Raw genomic sequence first — 18,558 nt, 5'->3', positions numbered from 1 at the left:
TCATTCGAAAACATAATGTTAAATTTCACTGCTATGCGGACGACACACAGCTGTACATTTCAATGAAACATGGTGAAGCCCCAAAATTGCCCTCGCTAGAAGCCTGTGTTTCAGACATAAAGAAGTGGATGGCTGCAAACTTTCTACTTTGAAACTCGGACAAAACAGAGATGCTTGTTCTAGGTCCCAAGAAACAAAGAGATCTTCTGTTGAATCTGACAATTAATCTGGATGGTTGTACAGTCGTCTCAAATAAAACTGTGACGGACCTCGGCGTTACTCTGGACCCTGATCTCTCTTTTGAAGAACATATCAATACTGTTTCAAGGACAGCTTTTTTCCATATACGTAACATTGCAAAAATCAGAAACTTTCTGTCCAAAAATGACGCAGAAAAATTAATCCATGCTTTTGTTACTTCTAGGCTGGACTACTGTAGTGCTCTACTTTCCGGCTACCGGATAAAGCACTAAACAAACTTCAGTTAGTGCTAAATACGGCTGCTAGAATCCTGACTAGAACCAAAAAATTTGATCATATTACTCCAGTGCTAGCCTCCCTACACTGGCTTCCTGTTAAGGCAAGGGCTGATTTCAAGGTTTTACTGCTAACCTACAAAGCATTACATGGGCTTGCTCCTACCTATCTTTCCGATTTGGTCCTGCCGTACATACCTACACGTACGCTACGGTCACAAGACGCAGGCCTCCTAATTGTCCCTAGAATTTCTAAGCAAACGGCTGGAGGTAGGGCTTTCTTCTATAGAGCTCCATTTTTATGGAATGGTCTGCCTACCAATGTGAGAGACGCAGACTCAGTCTCAACTTTAAGTCTTTACTGAAGACTTATCTCTTCAGTAGGTCCTATGATTAAGTATAGTCTGGCCCAGGAGTGTGAAGGTGAACGGAAAGGCTGGAGCAACGAACCGCCCTTGCTGTCTCTGCCTTGCCGGTTCCCCTCTTTCCACAACCCTTTTACAGGGGCTGAGTCACTGGCTTACTGGTGTTCTTCCATGCCGTCCATGGGAGGGGTGCGTCACTTGAGTGGGTTGAGTCACTGACGTGGTCTTCCTGTCTGGGTTGGCGCCCCCCCCCTTGGGTTGTGCCATGGCGGAGATCGTTGTGGGCTATACTCAGCCTTGTCTTAGGACGGTAAGTTGGTGGTTGGAGACATCCCTCTAGTGGTGTGGGGGCTGTGCTTTGGCAAAGTGGGTGGGGTTATATCCTGCCTGTTTGGCCCTGTCCGGGGGTATCATCGGATGGGGCCACAGTGTCTTCTGATCCCTCCTGTCTCAGCCTCCAGTATTTATGCTGCAGTAGTTTATGTGTCGGGGGGCTAGGGTCAGTCTGTTACATCTGGAGTATTTCTCTTGTCTTATCCGGTGTCCTGTGTGAATTTAAATATGCTTTCTCTAATTCTCTCTTTCTCTCTTTCTGTCTTTCTCTCGGACGACCTGAGCCCTAGGACCATGCCTCAGGACTACCTGGTATGATGACTCCTTGCTGTCCCCAGTCCACCTGGCCGTGCTGCTGCTCCAGTTTCAACTGTTCTGCCTGCGGCTATGGAACCCTGACCTGTTCACCGGACGTGCTTGTTGCACCCTCGACAACTACTATGATTATTATTATTTGACCATGCTGGTCATTTATGAACATTTTAACATCTTGACCATGTTCTGTTATAATATCCACCCTGCACAGCCAGAAGAGGACTGGCCACCCCTCATAGCCTGGTTCCTCTCTAGGTTTCTTCCTAGGTTTTTGGCCTTTCTAGGGAGTTTTTCCTAGGGAGTTTTTCCTAGCCACCGTGCTTCTTTCACATGCATTGCTTGCTGTTTGGGGTTTTAGGCTGGGTTTCTGTACAGCACTTTGAGATATCAGCTGATGTACGAAGGGCTATATAAATAAATTTGATTTGATTTGATTTGATAAACAACCATACATCTGTAGAAATTACCATACATCCCTAGAAATTACCATACATCCCTACAAATTACCATACATCCCTACAAATTACCATACATCGCTATAAACAACCATACATCCCTATAAACTTCTATAAATCCCTATAAACAACCATACATCACTATAAACTACTATAAACCCCTATAAACTACCTTACATCCCTGTAAACTACTATAAATCCCTATAAACAACCATACATCCCTACAAACTACCATACATCCCTATAAATTACCATACATCCCTACAAATTACCATACATCGCTATTAACAACCATACATCCCTATAAACTACTATAAATCCCTATAAACAACCATACATCCCTATAAACTACTATAAATCCCTATAAACTACTATAAATCCCTATAAACTACCATACATCCATAAAAACGACCATAAATCCCTATAAACAACCATACATCCCTATAAACTACCATAAATCCCTATAAACAATGATACTTCCCTATAAATTACCATACATCCCTATAAATGACCTTAAATCCCTATAAATTACAATACATCCATAGAAATTACCATACATCCTACCGATCCTTGACTTTGGCGAGGTCATTTGCAAAATAGCCTCCAACACTCTACTCAGCAAATTGGATGCAGTCTATCACAGTGCCATCCATTTTGTCACTCTGCCCCATATACTACCCACAACTGTGACCTGTGTGCTCTTGTTGGCTGGTCCTCGCTACATATTCGTCGCCAAACCCACTGGCTCCAGGTCATCTACAAGTCTTTGCTAGGTAAAGCGCCGCCTTATCTCAGCTCACTGGTCACCATAGCAACACCCACCCATAGCACGCTCTCCAGTAGGTATATTTCCCTGGTCATCCATAAAGCCAACACCTCCTTTGGCCGACTTTCCTCCAGTTCTTTGTTGCCAATGACTGGAACGAATTGCAAAAATCACTGAAGTTGGAGACTTATATCTCCCTCTCTAACTTTAAGCGTCAGCTTACCAATCGCTGCAGCTGTACACAGCCCATCTGTAAATAACCCATCCAATCAACTACCTACCTCATCTCCATATTTGGTTTTGTTTTTCTGCTCTTTTGCACACCAGTATTTCTACTTGCACATCCTCATCTGCACATATATCACTCCAGTATAAATTGCTAAATTGTAATTACTTCGCCACTATTGGCCTATTTATTGCCTTACCTCTTTACTTCATTTGCACACACTGTATACAGATTTTTCTATTGTGTTATTGACTGTACGTTTGTTTATGTGTAACTCTGTGTTGTTTTGTCGCACTGCTTTGCTTTATCTTGACCAGGTCACAGTTGTAAATGAGAACGTGTTCTCAACCTGCCTACCTGGTTAAATAAAGGTGAAATAAAAAAATTATAAAAATAAACAACGATACTTCCCTATAAATTACCATACATTCCTATAAACTACCATACATCGCTATAAACGATCTTAAATCCCTATAAACAACCATACATTCCTATAAATTACCATACATTCCTATAAACTACCATACATCGCTATAAACGATCTTAAATCCCTATAAACAACCATACATTCCTATAAATTACCATACATCCCTATAAATTACCATACATCCCTATAAATTACCATACATCCCTATAAATTACCATACATCCCTATAAATTACCATACATCCCTATCTAGAGCTCACCTTGAAGAGCTGGACTCCAATGCAGGCGAACATGAAGTCTAGCAGCATGGTGACCAGCACGATGTTGCCGATGGTTTTGATGGCCACAAAAACACACTGGACCACATGCTAGAACACAAGAGACAGCAGAAAAAAACAATGAGAATGTGAATATAGTGTCAGAGGAGCAGGTAAGGAGTACAGGTAAGGGGTAGAAGTGAGGGGTAGAGGGCACAGGTAAGCTCACCTTGAGGCCCTTGGCCCTGTTGATGGCCCTTAGGGGCCTCAGCACCCTCAACACCCTGAGGATCTTTACCACAGAGATAGCACTGGACCTAGATAGGGCAGGCACCACATCTCACACTTTACTTGTCTATAGTCTGTATTTCTAGAGAGAGACACACACTCATAACTGAAGCTACATCAAGCATTATTGAATAGATTCAGTTGTACCACAGGATTTGAATGACAATATACATTCCCAGGGACTACTTACTCCATGAGCATGGAGAGGAGGGATACGCTGACCACAATCAGATCCAGGATATTAAAGGAGTTCCGGCAGAAGGAGCCGGGGTGCATGATGGCGCCGTATACGGTCATCTGGAGTAGAGGCGGAAGGATACTGAAGCTGACGAGACTGGTTGAGACATAAACCCTCTCAAAACCAACAAACCATTAACCCACCTGAACCACAGCTACTCATGTGAAAACATATAGAGTTGAATTGGGCTGCGGTGCAGGTTAAAGTGGATGTAACATAATGTCGAGAGAGTTTGTCACATTACCGATGTACCGTCGCTGCAGAAAAGGTTCATGTACTCGGTAATGTAAACATGTAAGACACGATCCCATTCAGAAAAGTGCCTTTCTAATCCAGTACAGCTACTAGTAGTGGAGCCGACAACGCCTGGTTACCTTGAAGACAACTTCCACAGTGAACACTGAGGTGAAGACCACATCAGCGGAGGCCAGCACCTACACAGGGGAAACAGGGCAACATGACAACGTGGGCGGATTCATTTCAGCCTAGTAGTGCACCAGAGCTCTTTAGCAGAATCTCTAATGTGATACTCCGTGCAGTCTTGCAGTCATGCTGCATAGGTTAAAGACAGTGATGCCCTGAAGCAGAGAAAACCCCTTTGTGTCAGTTATTTTGGTCAAAATTCTTTCCCTTTCAGCATTCTTTACTGAAACAAATGCTTTTCCATCTGAGATAAGGAGGTGAATGATACAGCAGGCAGAGCAGGCATGTCTGTGGGCACCTGGTTCCTGAAGGACATGGGGTCGATGGGGTCCTCGGCAGCCAGGGAGATGCTGCTGAGGAGGATGAAGAGGAGAATGATATTGGTGAAGGCGGTGGCGTTGATGATGCGGTGGCACAGCTTACGGATCCTGGAGGGGGACACCATTTACATCACAGGAATTGAACTGCAGACACTGTTATACAGAGTGACTGACAGCCAAGCAAGGAGGCTAAAACAACCACATAATGCCAACATCATAATGCATTCATCGTAATCCATTCATTATCACCACCATCATCGGTACATTTTTCATTTTGGTCATTTAGCAGATGCTCTTATCCAGAGTGACTTACAGCCAGTGCATTCAATTATAAGGCAGATAAACAACAACATATCACAGTCTTAGCAAGTACATCATCACCATTAATCATCATTACTTGTTATCAGAGCTAAAGATATAGAAGGAGCTGGCCTCTGGAATAGGCACCACCTCCTCCTTCAGCTGCAGGTCTGCCATTGGCCGTGGCCTCGGGGTGTCAGGGATATCAGGCTCCTCCTCCTCATCATCACCTGGATGAAAGAAAGGACAGGAAACGTGACACGTTCTAAATTCGGAGTTCTCTGAGATCCAGATTCGATTGACATGAATGTGCCCAGAGGTGTGTGAGCGAACGGGGTTTACCAGGGAAGTCAGCAGGAGGGAAGGGGTCCTTGATTTCGTTCACGTTGGACTCAAACTCGTCCACTCTCAGCTGTGACATAAACAAGCATTTTGGTTAGAGTTGGGCCTGGGTTCAAATCCCACCGGTTATACTGACGCCAAACGTGGGGCGGGTTTCTCCGTGAAATGTCCAGTGGTGTGTATTCATGGATGCCAAGGGAAGCCAGGCTTCCCCAAGTATTTGACCAATAAAAATACAAATGATAAAATCATTTATATTATGTCCTTCTCCGTGTTTTCATAATTTTATGTGCACCACTGATAAGAGAATTATCTAATAAAGGTAAATGAATCAATAATCCATTATTAATTAGTAGTTATGTAGCATGGATAATGAATAATTAAGGTACTGAATGGTTAGTCCCATAAGGTCTAGTAGAGGGCCGGGACAAAATGTGTGTGTGTGTGTGTTTTAAGCAGGGGTGTTTTAGCAGGGAGATAAGAGAACAGTAGACCTCTGTTTTACCCGACCTAGAAACTTGGAGAGACTTTGGAGAAAACCGGGAGGTATCTCCAAGGTTTCTCTAATCTCGGGGGAAAGGAACAGGCAGCGCTGGATAGTGATTAACGGTTGTGAGAAATCCGGGGAGTGAAACATACATCTAATATTTGTGTGTATGTATGTGCGTAGGTTAACTACGGTTTGTGTGGAGGAGTGTGCGTAAATGAGGAGCCTGGTATATAATGATGTTTTGTTATTTGGACCTCAGAACGTTCTCTGAATAAAGCCGTATGAACCTTTTGCAGAAAGCTGAGTCCTTGGCTAATTATTAACCCAGTGTCTTACAAACCCTGGGGATTAATCAAGGCTTATTGATTGCTAATTATTATCATTAAGATATAAATTTCCATTAACAGCCACCCTATGAGGCTCCCAATCACGGCCGGTTGTGATACAGCCTGGATATAGGCTTGTTGATTTGATGATGTTTGAATGTTAAAGTGTAAATGGAGCTGGAATATCAGAGGCAGTGCTCCTGTTGTCTTTGTGCTGATTTGCGGTAACTCTGTGGTTCTAAATCAGTCGTTGTTTAGTAAACTGTCGAAAACTTTAACTTGCTTGATCATGCTGCAGGTGATATAGCTGTTTGTTTCGTGCAATATTTGCTTTGTGGACTTCACTGGACAGATGTTGCTCTCCAGTTTTGTGATGAAACAAACGTATGTGTAGTTGAATTTATTCCGCTACAGTGTGACTGTTGTCTTTTTGTTGTCACAGCCTTATTGTATACCACGGTGACATATGAACAAATGGGTTATAGAGCAAACAACACAATTATCACAATATGGCTTTTTTTACTGGCTTGGCTTCCTCTGTGATTTTACCCCCGCACCGCTACAGGAAATATCTGACCTTGGCTGTGGTTGGGATGCCCTCTATTTTGGCTCTCTCCGCTGCAAGCTTCTTGGCCAGGAGGGCTTTCTCCTCTGTGGCCTTGTCAGGCATGTTCGCCCTGAGCAGCTTCTTGCGTTTCTTTTCCTCAGACTTCTCCTTCTGGGCCATGGTCAGACTCTCAGCCTCTGCCAGGTTGTCCACAGCAATGGCCAGGAACACATTCAGCAGGATGTCTAAGCGCTAGGGGTCAAAGTTCATTACGGCAGGAAATGGAAGAGAGACACTAATGTACCCAAGGACAGCATTTAAGTCTGATTTCTGTCTGAGAGAGGTGTTGGACAGTACACACACACACACACACACACACAGAGGATACAGTTTCCGCAGACGAAGAGGATGATGAAGTAGATGCTGACGAGGATCCCGGGCATGGTGGGACCGCCATGCGCCATGATGCCATCATACATCACAGAGTTCCAGTCCTCCCCCGTCAAGATCTGACAGAGAGCGAGAGGCAGGGAAGGAACACACTCAGGCTCCCACTGACAAATGACCGGCCTGCTTTTCCACAGCAAATGAAACAAAAAGCAAGTGCTGATGTCCAACATTTTCCTGTCACACGTGTACATATGCTCCTTCATCTTGTTAGTGTGATAAATCTGTTTAAAAATAACGAATAAAACGGTATTTCCTCGCCCACCTGGAAGACACTGATGAGAGCTTGGGGGAAGCTGTCGAAGGTGCTGCGGGGTTTGGGCGCATTGGGGAAGTTGAACTTCCCCCCGAACACCTGCATGCCCAGCAGAGAGAAGATGACGATGAAGAGGAAGAGGAGGAGGAGCAGGCAGGCGATGGAGGGGGTTGAGTTCAGCAGGGACACCACCAGATTACTGAGAGACGTCCAGTACCTGAAGCACACACACACACACACACACACACACACACACACACACACACACACACACACACACACACACACACACACACACACACACACACACACACACACACACACACACACACACACACACACACACACAGAGAGAGAGAGAGAGAGTAAGTGCTATGCACTTCCTGTGAAGCTACAAGGGGTTGGGGATGTAAGATACAATCAATTAATCAATAAACCTATCAATTAATTGGACCAATCCTGGACCTGGAGAGTCGTGGTGTGTGCAGGCTTTTAATGAAGTCCACCACAAACACACCTGAAAGCCTAATGCAGCCTAATGTAAAGTCTTACTTGGTTACTTTGAGCAGCCTAAGTAGTCGAATGCAGCGCAGCACAGAGATCCCCATGACGGTCATGACGTCCATGCGGACCAGGATGAGTTCCAGAATCCCGGTGGAGACCACGAAGCAGTCGAAGCGGTTGAACAGAGACATGAAGTATTGCTGGAGACCCAGGGCGTACATCTTCATAAACATCTCAATGGCGAACAGAGACAGCAGCACCTTGTTGGCCGTGTCTGGGAGGGGGAAGGGAGGGGGGGGGGGGGTAGACATGGGGTAGAGAGAGAGAGGTCTGCATGTGTTAGCCATGGCGTAGACAAGAGCCTTGTTAGATGCTGGGATTGTGTGTCTATGGGTTGGCTATAGACATGGTACTGTAGACCCCGACCTTGCCACTCGGTGAGTTGCTGGGTCTGCTGGTGGTGTTCAGTAGCGATGGCCAGCGTGTTCAGAAACACCAGAAGGATCACCCACCAGTAGAACATACGGGACTTCACATACACAAGACACTTACGCCGGAAGAAAATGTTCCATTTACGAGCCAGCTTGCTGAACAGAGCCAGTGAGAGACGAGGGAGAGGAGGAGGAAGAGACAGGATGTTAGGAGGAGGTCTGTCAGACTTTAGTTTTATCAAAACACCCGAGTGTTGTCCCGGTCAGAGGCCGGTGTAGGTGTGTACTTACTAGTAGTACATGATTTTTTGCATGGTGTCCATGTCCTTTAGGCTCCCTGCCTCCGATTCTCCATCCTCCAGTGTTAGCAGGCCTGGGGACAAGAGACACTGGTGTCAGCAGGTTGACTTTTATTGTCATTAGATTGTACTGGAAGCAGAACTGAGAGATTTCCCCTTAGATAATTGAGCTGCAATGTCAGAATTGTCTATATTGTAAAAATTCATGAAAATAACCAATATCTAAGGTTAGGGTGAGGCATTAGGGTTAACAGTGTGGTTAAGGTTAGGGTCAAGGTTAGGGTCAGGGTCAGGTTTAAAAAAAATATATATGACTTTGTGGCTGTGCCAGCTAGTGACCGCTCTGCAGAGCTGCTACCAGAACAAGATTCATGACATAAAATGCCAACCTGCAGGACGTTTGCAACGGGCTGACTCCTATTGTACTCCTCCCTCTATTCTATTGTGAGTTGGTGATAGGCTTAGGAAGCCAGAAGTACCCTGTCCCTCCCCGTCGGCGTCCATGACTTCGGCCTGTGTGATCCACTCCATGTAGCCCTTCAGATCCTCATCCAGCTGCTGGGTCTCCCTCATCTCTGTGTACTCTCCACGCGCCTTACCCTTCTCTCGCTCCTTAGTGAATTCACTGACGGAGGGGAAAGAGACATAGAGAAAATATGAAAGTGAGAGAGATGTATGTGTGTGTGTGCGTGTCCTCTTACCCACTGAGCACGCCCAGAACCAGGTTGAGTACGAAGAAGGAGCCAACCAAGATGAGCGTCAGAAAGTACATCCACGGCCACTCCATACCGATGGCATCATTCACCTGAGGAGAGAGAGAGAGGGAGAGAGAGAGAAGGAGTGGAAGGAGAGGAGAGAGAGGGGGGGATATAGAGAAAGACAGAGACAAAGTGAGGGGGAGAAAGAGAGAGAGAGGGAGAGCGAGAGGGAGAGCGAGAGCGAGAGAGCGAGAGAGTGAAAGAGAGAGAGAAAGAAAGAGACCAAATTGAGACTCTGCATGCAGAATTCTGCAAAAAATATCCTCCATGTACAATGTAAAACACCAAATAATGCATGTAGAGCAGATATAGGTCGATACCCACTAATTATCAAAATCCAGAAAAGAGCAGTTCAATTCTACAACCACCTAAAAGGAAGTGATTCCCAAACCTTCCATAACAAAACCACCACCTACAGAGAGATGAACCTGGAGTCCCCTAAGCAAGCTGGTCCTGGGGCTCTGTTCACAAACACAAACAGACCCCACAGAGCCCCAGGACAGCAACACAATTAGACACAACAAAATCATGACAAAAAATAAATAAATACTTGACACATTGGAAAGAATGAACAAAAACAACTGAGCAAACTACAATGCTATTTGGTCCTAAACAGAGAGTACACAGTGGCAGAGCACATGACTACTGTGACTGCCCCAAAATTAAGGAAAGCTTTGACTTTGTACAGACTCAGTGAGCATAGCCTTGCTATTGAGAAAGGCTGCCGTTGGCAGACCTGGCTCTCAAGAGAAGACAGGCTATGTGCACATTGCCCACAAAATGAGGTGAAAACTGAGCTGCACTTCCTAACCTCCTGCCAAATGTATGACCATATTAGAGACACATATTTCCCTCAGATTACACAGACCCGCAAATAATTCCCCTCCAAAAATGTTTAAACTTCCATAACTATTGGGTGAAATACCACAGTGTGCAATCACAGCAGCAAGATGTGTGACCTGTTACCACAAGCAAAGAGCAACAAGTGAAGAACAAACACCATTGCAAATACATCCCAAATGTATATTTATTTTCCCTTTTGTACATTAACTATTTGCACATCATTACAACACTGTATATAGACATAATATGACATTTGAAATGTCTTAATTCTTTTGGAAATTTGTGAGTGTAACGTTTACTGTTAATTTTTTTACTGCTTATTTCACTTTTGTTTATTATCTATTTCACTTGCTTTGGCAATGTAAACATATGTTTCCCATACCAATAAAGCCCCTGAAATGGAATTGAAATTGAAAAGAAGAGAGTGTGAAAGAGAGAGAGAGAGGGGGGAGGGGTGGATGGATGGATGGATGGATGGATGGAAGGAGAAACTGACGGATAATGAGACCGAGTGAGAGTACAGGTATGGGCTACATTAACTGGGGTTTGTAGTACTTTATGCAACACGATGATGCGGTACAGTAATATTAAGGTATAGGGGTGATGTAACAGTACCCAGTAGAGCACGTCGGTCCAGCCCTGGGTAGTGATGCACTGGTAGACAGTGAGCATAGCGAAGCCCAGGTTGTCAAAGTGTGTGATGCCGTTGTTGGGTCCGGCCCATCCCGCCCTACACTCTGTCCCGTTGATGGTGCAGCGCCGACCATTACCGGCCTGGGCACACGGAGATGCCTTCTCATTCTCCACTGTGGCTATGATATCTGCAGGACAAGGGGGAGAAGATATAGGCAGTGTGTGTGTGTGTGTGTGTGTGTGTGTGTGTGTGTGTGTGTGTGTGTGTGTGTGTGTGTGTGTGTGTGTGTGTGTGTGTGTGTGTGTGTGTGTGTGTGTGCGCGCGCATGTGGGTGTGTGCGCAATTGTGGGAAAAGTACCCAATTGTCATACTTGAGTAAAAGTAAAGATACCTTAATTATTAGAAAATGAAAGTGAAAGTGAAAGTCACCCAGTAAAATACTATTTGATAAAAATTCTAAAAGTATTTGGTTTTAAATATACTTAAGTATCAAAAGTAAATGTAATTGCTAAAATGTACTTAAGTATCAAAAGTAAAAGCACAAGTATGAATCATTTTAAATTCCTTATGTTAAGCAAAGCAGACGGCCACATTTTCTAGTTCTTATTTATTTACGGATAGCCAGTAGCAGCCTCCATCTCTCAGACATCATTTACAAATGAACCATGTGTGTTTAGTGAGTCCGCCAGATCAGAAGCAGTAGGGATGACCAGGGATGTTCTCTTGATGAGTGTGTGAATTAGACAATTTTCCTGTCCTGCTAAGCATTCGAAATGTAACGAGAACTTTACGGTGTAAAAAGTACATTATTTTCTTTAGGAACGTAGTAAAGTAAAAGGAAAAGTTGTCAAAAATGTAAATAGCAAAGTAAAGTACAGATACCCTAAAAAACTACTTAAGTTTTTTTTACTTAAGTACTTTACACCACTGTGTGTGTGTGTGTGTGTGTGTGTGTGTGTGTGTGTGTGTGTGTGTGTGTGTGTGTGTGTGTGTGTTTCCTACTTGTGCCTGTGTAATAGCAGGTTTTATGCATCTTGCACTTGAACAGCTCCAGTCCGACGATGGCGTAGATGGTGACCATGAAGAAGACCAGCAGGGAGATGTGGAACAGAGGTAGCATGGATTTCAGGATGGAGTTCATCACCACCTGCAGGCCTGCAGGGGAAGAGCAGACACATTGTAAACATCAGTGGACCTAGTAGTCCGGTAGTAGACAACCATTTTCAGTTACTGTACCACCAACTGAATTTTCTCTTTCCTTGAGTACCCCTGAAGTACCCCCTCGTGCATTTTACCAGAGTCTCATTTTTCATGAGTCTTCTCAAGTACCCCCTGTAGATAGGCCAATTTCCCCTAGTGGTCCTAGTACCCCTGGTTGGGAACCACTGTAGTAGTTGACCAATATAACTAGATCAAACTGCAAACTAACCGCAATGAACCAAATGATATTGTATTTGACACTAGCAATGTTGTTGAAGGTAAGTGTTCTCAGAATATGGTTGTGGTGAAGTGAGTGCTAGGCTCCTCTTACCACAAATGAGCTATCTGCTTCCCGCCAATTTGAGCGCATTCACTGTTTTGCCCTTTGTTTTTTAAATGCTTAGAAATTCCCATATAGATATATCACCAGTAATGATTTCCCAGTAATCTAAAACGTTAGCGTTTGGTTATATTGGTCATTTCTGTCCCTTCATGAAATATATGATCACATTAACTTACCGTTCAAATTCCTCGGGAGTAGACATATTGTTTGTAGAGCTTATACAAACAAAGCTACACTTGTGAGAAATATGTTTTGGTTTATTTAATATAAATAGGACATGTTAAGCTTGATTCAGAGGCTATTTATTTTGTCATTCTACACGTTAACCTGAATTGCCTTCTGCTGATTTCCTGTCCTTATGACTGCTACAGGGTTCCTATTGTACAGTGGTCCTTACTGGGGACTCCAGAGACCAGCCTGAGGGGCCGGAGCACCCTGAATGCCCTGAGGGCCTTCATGTCGAAGCCTCCTCCCTTGTCCCCTGGTTGAGCCTCCACACCACTGATATAGGTGATGAAGTCCCCGATGACTGCAAACAGCCTGGAGAGGAAGAGGAGAGGGAGAAGGAGAGGGAGAGGGGAGGGGAGGGAGAGGGAGAGGGGAGGGAGAGGGAGAGGAGAGGGGAGGGGAGGGAGAGGGGAGGGAGAGGGGAGGGGAGGGAGAGGGGAGGGAGAGGGGAGGAGAAGAGAGGAAGGGAGTAGAGTAGTCACAGAAGAGTTATAGCATGACAGAGCATGACAGAACATGACAGAACATGACAAAGCATGACAGAGCATGACAGAGCATGACAGAGCATGACAGAGCATGACAGAACACGACAGAGCATGACAGAGCATGACAGAGCACGACAGAGCACGACAGAGCATGACAGAACATGACAGAACATGACAGAACATGACAGGGCATGACAGAACATGACAGAGCATGACAGAACATGACAGAGCATGACAGAACATGACAGAGCATGACAGAACATGACAGATCATAACAGAACATTTTCATCTCTTCCCTACTTACCCCACAGACACACAGACAAAATCCAGTATGTTCCAACAGTTCCGCAGATACGCGTTCTCGTGAAATAGAAATCCATAGGCTATTATCTTTAGAAAGCACTCTATGGAGAAGACGATGAGGAAGATGTACTCCAGACTTTCCTGTGAAACAACGATAAAGGCTTGTTAGGGTATCATGAGGTACTAACTACAGTACTACAGTACCCATAATGAATATGTGCAATGGAGTATAATTCATTGATTCTGCTTGGTGACCAAGTCTCCAAACACGTTATAGCTAGTTGTAAGAGTTTAGGAGTCGATGGCACAACAACCATTTTAAGTATATTAATTTTAAACGAAACTTGAAATATGGAGTTATTTAGAGTATTTACAAGAGTTACACTGACTAAGTTGATCCTGCTTGGTAAATCCATCAGCTCAGTAGTTCCCTGGTGTTCTGTGTCTCTCCTCCTCTCCCATTACCGGCCAGGCATCCAGAGAACGGCCCCACTAATTAACACCTGGGCACCTCAGAGCTGAGGTCCCTAAGATGGCACCCACTCACTCATCGCCCTGTCTGTTAACTTGCAAGAAATATACTGTTTGTATACTGTTGTACTCCACAATGCAAATTAACTTAAACTTGAACTTGAAACGTGATTTTGAGCACGGACAAGCGATAAATAGGAAAACAAATAGGCATAAGTCGGTGATGATGGATAGATACTGGTGCAAGTGGCCATGGGTAACATGAAATGCTATGTCCTATTTGATGCTTGATTACTTAATAGGGTAGGACTATTCAGATCCCCGGAGAAAGGGCATGTGCAGGGAGTTTTATACCGTCAATAACAGTGTTGTTAATAAAGTTTCAAAGTGCTGTACTGCTTGTAGCACAGTGAACCTAAATGACATTGGGTTAGATTCTGGCCTGTCATGGACATTCCTATAGCGCAATTTATAGTATGTATCTTTAGGTTTCCAACACACACACACACACACACACACACACACACACACACACACACACACACACACACACACACACACACACACACACACACACACACACACACACACACACACACACACACACACACACACACACACACACACACACACACACACACACACACACACACAATCATTGTAAAGCCATAGTCTTCTTGTTGCTTTGACAAAGTCATTTCTGAAGATTATTATTTATTTCATGTGATTCATTTACTTCTGTCCCCCATTTTAAGGTCAACCCTGCTGTGTGAACTAAACTCTCATTTTAATATGGTGTAATTATTCCTTCTTAAATATTTTTTTGAAAGAAAACATTGAACATAGCCAAATCATAGTGTAAAAGCAGGTGAGATGGTTCTACTCTTTTTGCCTATTTCTGGTGGAAAACTGAGATAGGCTAGAAATGTGTTAACAATTTCATTTTTTTTTTGTGAAGCTTGCATTCAGTTGCCACTCCCTGTTGCACAAAACAAGCTTCTATTCCCACTGTCACAAGGCTGATTTGAGATTAAATCTTCAACCCTGTTACAGTCAACCCTGTTACAGTCAACCCTGTTACTTTATTTGGCACTTTATAGGTACTTTTTTTATTTAACCTGTTGAGATGGGAAAACGTGATATTATATTATATTAAGTTGAACATGTGCTCTTTATGACAGAATGTTAAAATTAGGTCAATTCAAACTTTTTTTTACCATGTTATACACACGTCTCATAAGGCACCGAATCGGTGGAACGACCCCTCTATCTTTATCTCCGGATTGGGGTCATTCAGATCCAGAAATATCTGTCTACCCGTTTGTAATATGGGCAGTTTGTGGTTGATTTCATGATCCTTCCCAGAGAGTGTTACAAAACTCAAAGTGAGCAGCGCCATCAGAGTTGGACAGCAGTTAGTTCCATGTGGCCAGTCTGGCATCTGGCCCACAAAAACAAACCAGGTCAACTTTCTAGCCACCTGCTGCTGGATCAGATATCAAACTGGATTACACCAAACATCCAGGCCTTTGTGCCCATCAAAAGTCAAGGTGACTACACTAGGCTCCAGATCCCAGTCTGCTTGATTTATGAACTGTGCTCATACAACAGAACAGTGACCAGTTAGCAGCAGGACCATGAAATAATCAGGTCATTCACCGCCATGATCGAGGTATGAATACAGTGCTCACTACACATTCAGACACGTATGTACACTCACACATGTTCTGTGTTTTCATGGACAGACGAGGAGGCTTCATGAGGAAAACTCAAGGTTACTTGAGAAACCCGGTTTTCTGAGAATATGAGGGAGATGTCTCACTATGGGATTCGCTGGATAGTCGCATCACTACCGAAGAACCAATCCCACAACGTCTGTCGGCGGCAGACAGGTCGCATGACGAATGAGGTGAGCCCCTCCCTCTTTATAAGGTGCCACTCGCCCCACCCTCTGGCCAGTCTCAAGCATGTCTCTCTTCCTTGCACTCTTGTGAGCAGGGACATGAGGTGAGACGTCGCACTCGTACTCTCAAAGATCCGGGGTTACGCAAGTAACCTTGAGTTCACTTTCAAATACTTGATTCTATGTATCACTATGGGGTACGGCCAACTACCTTATCACAGACAAGCTCTTCGAAGTCAGGGTCAGACGTTATCACCCCTCAGAGGCTCCGACACTGAGGTCAGTACGCACCAAAGGTGCAGCGACATCCAGTCGGTAACACCTCATAAATATACGCGGGGTGGCCCAACATGCTGAGGTGGCCCAACATGCTGCATCACAAATCTCCTGTACTGAGATGCCTTTGAACAGTGCCCAAGAGGTAACCATACATCTGGTGGAATGAGCCCTCAGGCCCTCTCGTGGCTGCAAACCCTTGCTATTATGAGCCAGTAAAATGGCCTCCACTATCCAATGGAATAGCTGTTGACGAGAGAGGGGCCTGCCCTTGCAGGAAGGTGCCCAGGTTAAAAAAATAGTTGATTGCTCTTTCGTAATGCTCTCAATCTATTCAAGTAAATGCGCAAAGCGCATACTGGACACTAACAGTGCTTCCTCCGCAGAAGAGAAGGGTGGCAGGTGGAAGGCCAAGAGCTCTAAGGTGAGGCAATTATAAGTATTGCTCACTTTAGATATAAAGGCGGGGTTAGGTAACAAAGTCACCTTGTGAAAACCAGTGGTGTAAAGTACTTAACTAAAAATACTTTGAAGTACTACTTAAGTCGTTTTTTAGGGTATCTGTACTTTACTTTACTATTTTATATTTTGCCAACTTTCATTTTTACTTCACTACATTGCTAAAGAAAATAATGTACTTTTTACTCCATAAATGTTCCCTGACACCCAAAAGTACTCGTTACATTTTGACAGGAAAATGGTCCAATTCACACACTTATCAAGAGAGCATCACTGGTCATCCCTACTGCCTCTGATCTGGCGGACTCACTAAACACAAATGCTTCGTTTGTAAATTATGTCTGAGTGTTGGAGTGTGCCCCTGGTTATCCTTCAATAAAAAAACAATATGAAAATTGTGCCATCTGATTTGCTTAATATAAGGAATTTGTATGGTTTAAAATTTTACTTTTGATACGTAAGTACATTTGAGCAATTCCATTTACTTTTGATAATTAAGTATATTTAAAACCAAATACTTTTAGACTTTCATTTTTACTTTAATCATTTTCTATTAAATTAAGGTATCTTTACTTTTACTCCAGTATGAAGGTCCTGTTACAGTGAGCGTGTAGAAGGTACTCTGGCACTCTGGATAGTCTCACTGACTCTGAGCGGCAAGCCTGTCGCATTCAGATTCATGGGCCAGGGCCAAAGGGCCAGGGTTTCTGGTTGAGGGTGGTAAATATCTCCATTAGCTTGGAGAAGAAGCAGAGCTTCCCTGGCCATCAAGGGTCTACCAAGATGAGGGATAAGCCTTGTTCCCTCACTCTGACTAGAGTAGGGAGTATCAGGCCTAGAGGAGGAAAGGCGTAGAGCATCACCCTTAGCCAAGGGTATGCCAGCGCGTCCACCCCTAGAAGTGAGTCTCCTGCCAGCGCAAAGAACGAGTCGTATCGTCGTCCAGCTTGACACCTAGGTATTCTATTCTCTGTGTTGGCAGTTCTTTTCTGGTTGAATTTGAACCCTAGGGAAGCCGTGTCCTGTACTGCTTGCTCCTGTGTCGTGAAGCAAAGGAGGTAATTGTCTATGGAGGCTTAGACTGAGTCCTCTGATTCTCGGGGGGTGCTAGAGCCCCCTCCACACACTTGCTGAACGTCTGGGGAGCTAGCGCTAGCCCGAAGGGGCCATCGAGGTATTTGTTGGCTTTACCCTGGGTCACACTTTATTTGGATAGTCCGGATAGTCTATAATGTAGATGCTCTACAGATGGTCAAACTGTTGGTAAGCAACTGCTTACTAAGGTTACAATTAGGGTTAGGGTCAGGTTTAGAATACGGGTTAGGGTAAGGGTTAAGTTTAAGGTTAAGATTAGGGTAAGGGTTAAGTTTAGGTTTAGGATAAGGTTTAAGGTTAGAGTTAGGGTGAGGTTTAAAATACAGGTTAGGGTAAGGGTTAAGTTTAAGGTTAGGATTAGGGTAAGGGTTAAGTTTAGATTTAGATTTAGGATAAGGTTTAAGGTTAGGGTTAGGGTTAGGGTTAGTAGATAGTTTAAATATTACTGATTGTCTGTAGATAGTCATCTGTAGATGCATCTACAGACTATCTAAATAAAGTGTTACCGAGCCCTGAAAGGCAAACCTGAGAAACCCTTCTGTCTGCTGACAGAATACTTATGTGAAAATAAGCGTCTTGTAGGTCGACTGAAGTGAACCAGTTGCATTGAGGAATGGAGCGAGGCAGAATGTTGAGCGAGATGAGTCTTCACTTGCTACTGAATGGAGAATTAAATTTGAAAAAGGGTGGCTTCATAGCGAACTGCAGTCTGTACCCCTTTAACTGCGGA

At 44.1% G+C, this 18,558-nt stretch overlaps 1 protein-coding gene across 1 annotated transcript in view; it reads right to left on the bottom strand.

Moving 5' to 3' along the window:
- The window catches only part of LOC106565294 (dihydropyridine-sensitive L-type skeletal muscle calcium channel subunit alpha-1), a 34,870-nt gene that overhangs the window by 10,696 nt on the left and 5,616 nt on the right, over nucleotides 1-18,558 (bottom strand). The window contains exons 3-21 of the mRNA XM_045692011.1: nucleotides 13,626-13,765; nucleotides 13,006-13,148; nucleotides 12,068-12,220; nucleotides 11,047-11,252; nucleotides 9,532-9,635; nucleotides 9,310-9,455; nucleotides 8,823-8,904; nucleotides 8,527-8,687; nucleotides 8,149-8,374; nucleotides 7,606-7,813; nucleotides 7,282-7,402; nucleotides 6,924-7,138; nucleotides 5,531-5,600; nucleotides 5,286-5,418; nucleotides 4,867-4,996; nucleotides 4,520-4,579; nucleotides 4,098-4,204; nucleotides 3,849-3,936; nucleotides 3,623-3,730 (exon numbers count right to left, since the gene is read on the bottom strand). Coding sequence (XP_045547967.1) covers nucleotides 3,623-3,730; nucleotides 3,849-3,936; nucleotides 4,098-4,204; nucleotides 4,520-4,579; nucleotides 4,867-4,996; nucleotides 5,286-5,418; nucleotides 5,531-5,600; nucleotides 6,924-7,138; nucleotides 7,282-7,402; nucleotides 7,606-7,813; nucleotides 8,149-8,374; nucleotides 8,527-8,687; nucleotides 8,823-8,904; nucleotides 9,310-9,455; nucleotides 9,532-9,635; nucleotides 11,047-11,252; nucleotides 12,068-12,220; nucleotides 13,006-13,148; nucleotides 13,626-13,765 — 2,601 coding nt within the window. The remainder of the gene's footprint in view (nucleotides 1-3,622; nucleotides 3,731-3,848; nucleotides 3,937-4,097; nucleotides 4,205-4,519; nucleotides 4,580-4,866; nucleotides 4,997-5,285; nucleotides 5,419-5,530; nucleotides 5,601-6,923; nucleotides 7,139-7,281; nucleotides 7,403-7,605; nucleotides 7,814-8,148; nucleotides 8,375-8,526; nucleotides 8,688-8,822; nucleotides 8,905-9,309; nucleotides 9,456-9,531; nucleotides 9,636-11,046; nucleotides 11,253-12,067; nucleotides 12,221-13,005; nucleotides 13,149-13,625; nucleotides 13,766-18,558) is intronic.

Source organism: Salmo salar, chromosome ssa12 (assembly GCF_905237065.1).
Source record: "Salmo salar chromosome ssa12, Ssal_v3.1, whole genome shotgun sequence".
Classification (NCBI taxonomy): Eukaryota; Metazoa; Chordata; class Actinopteri; order Salmoniformes; family Salmonidae; genus Salmo; species Salmo salar.
The sequence above is the reverse complement of the archived record's forward strand: the minus strand, read 5'-3'. Positions and strand labels throughout refer to the sequence as shown.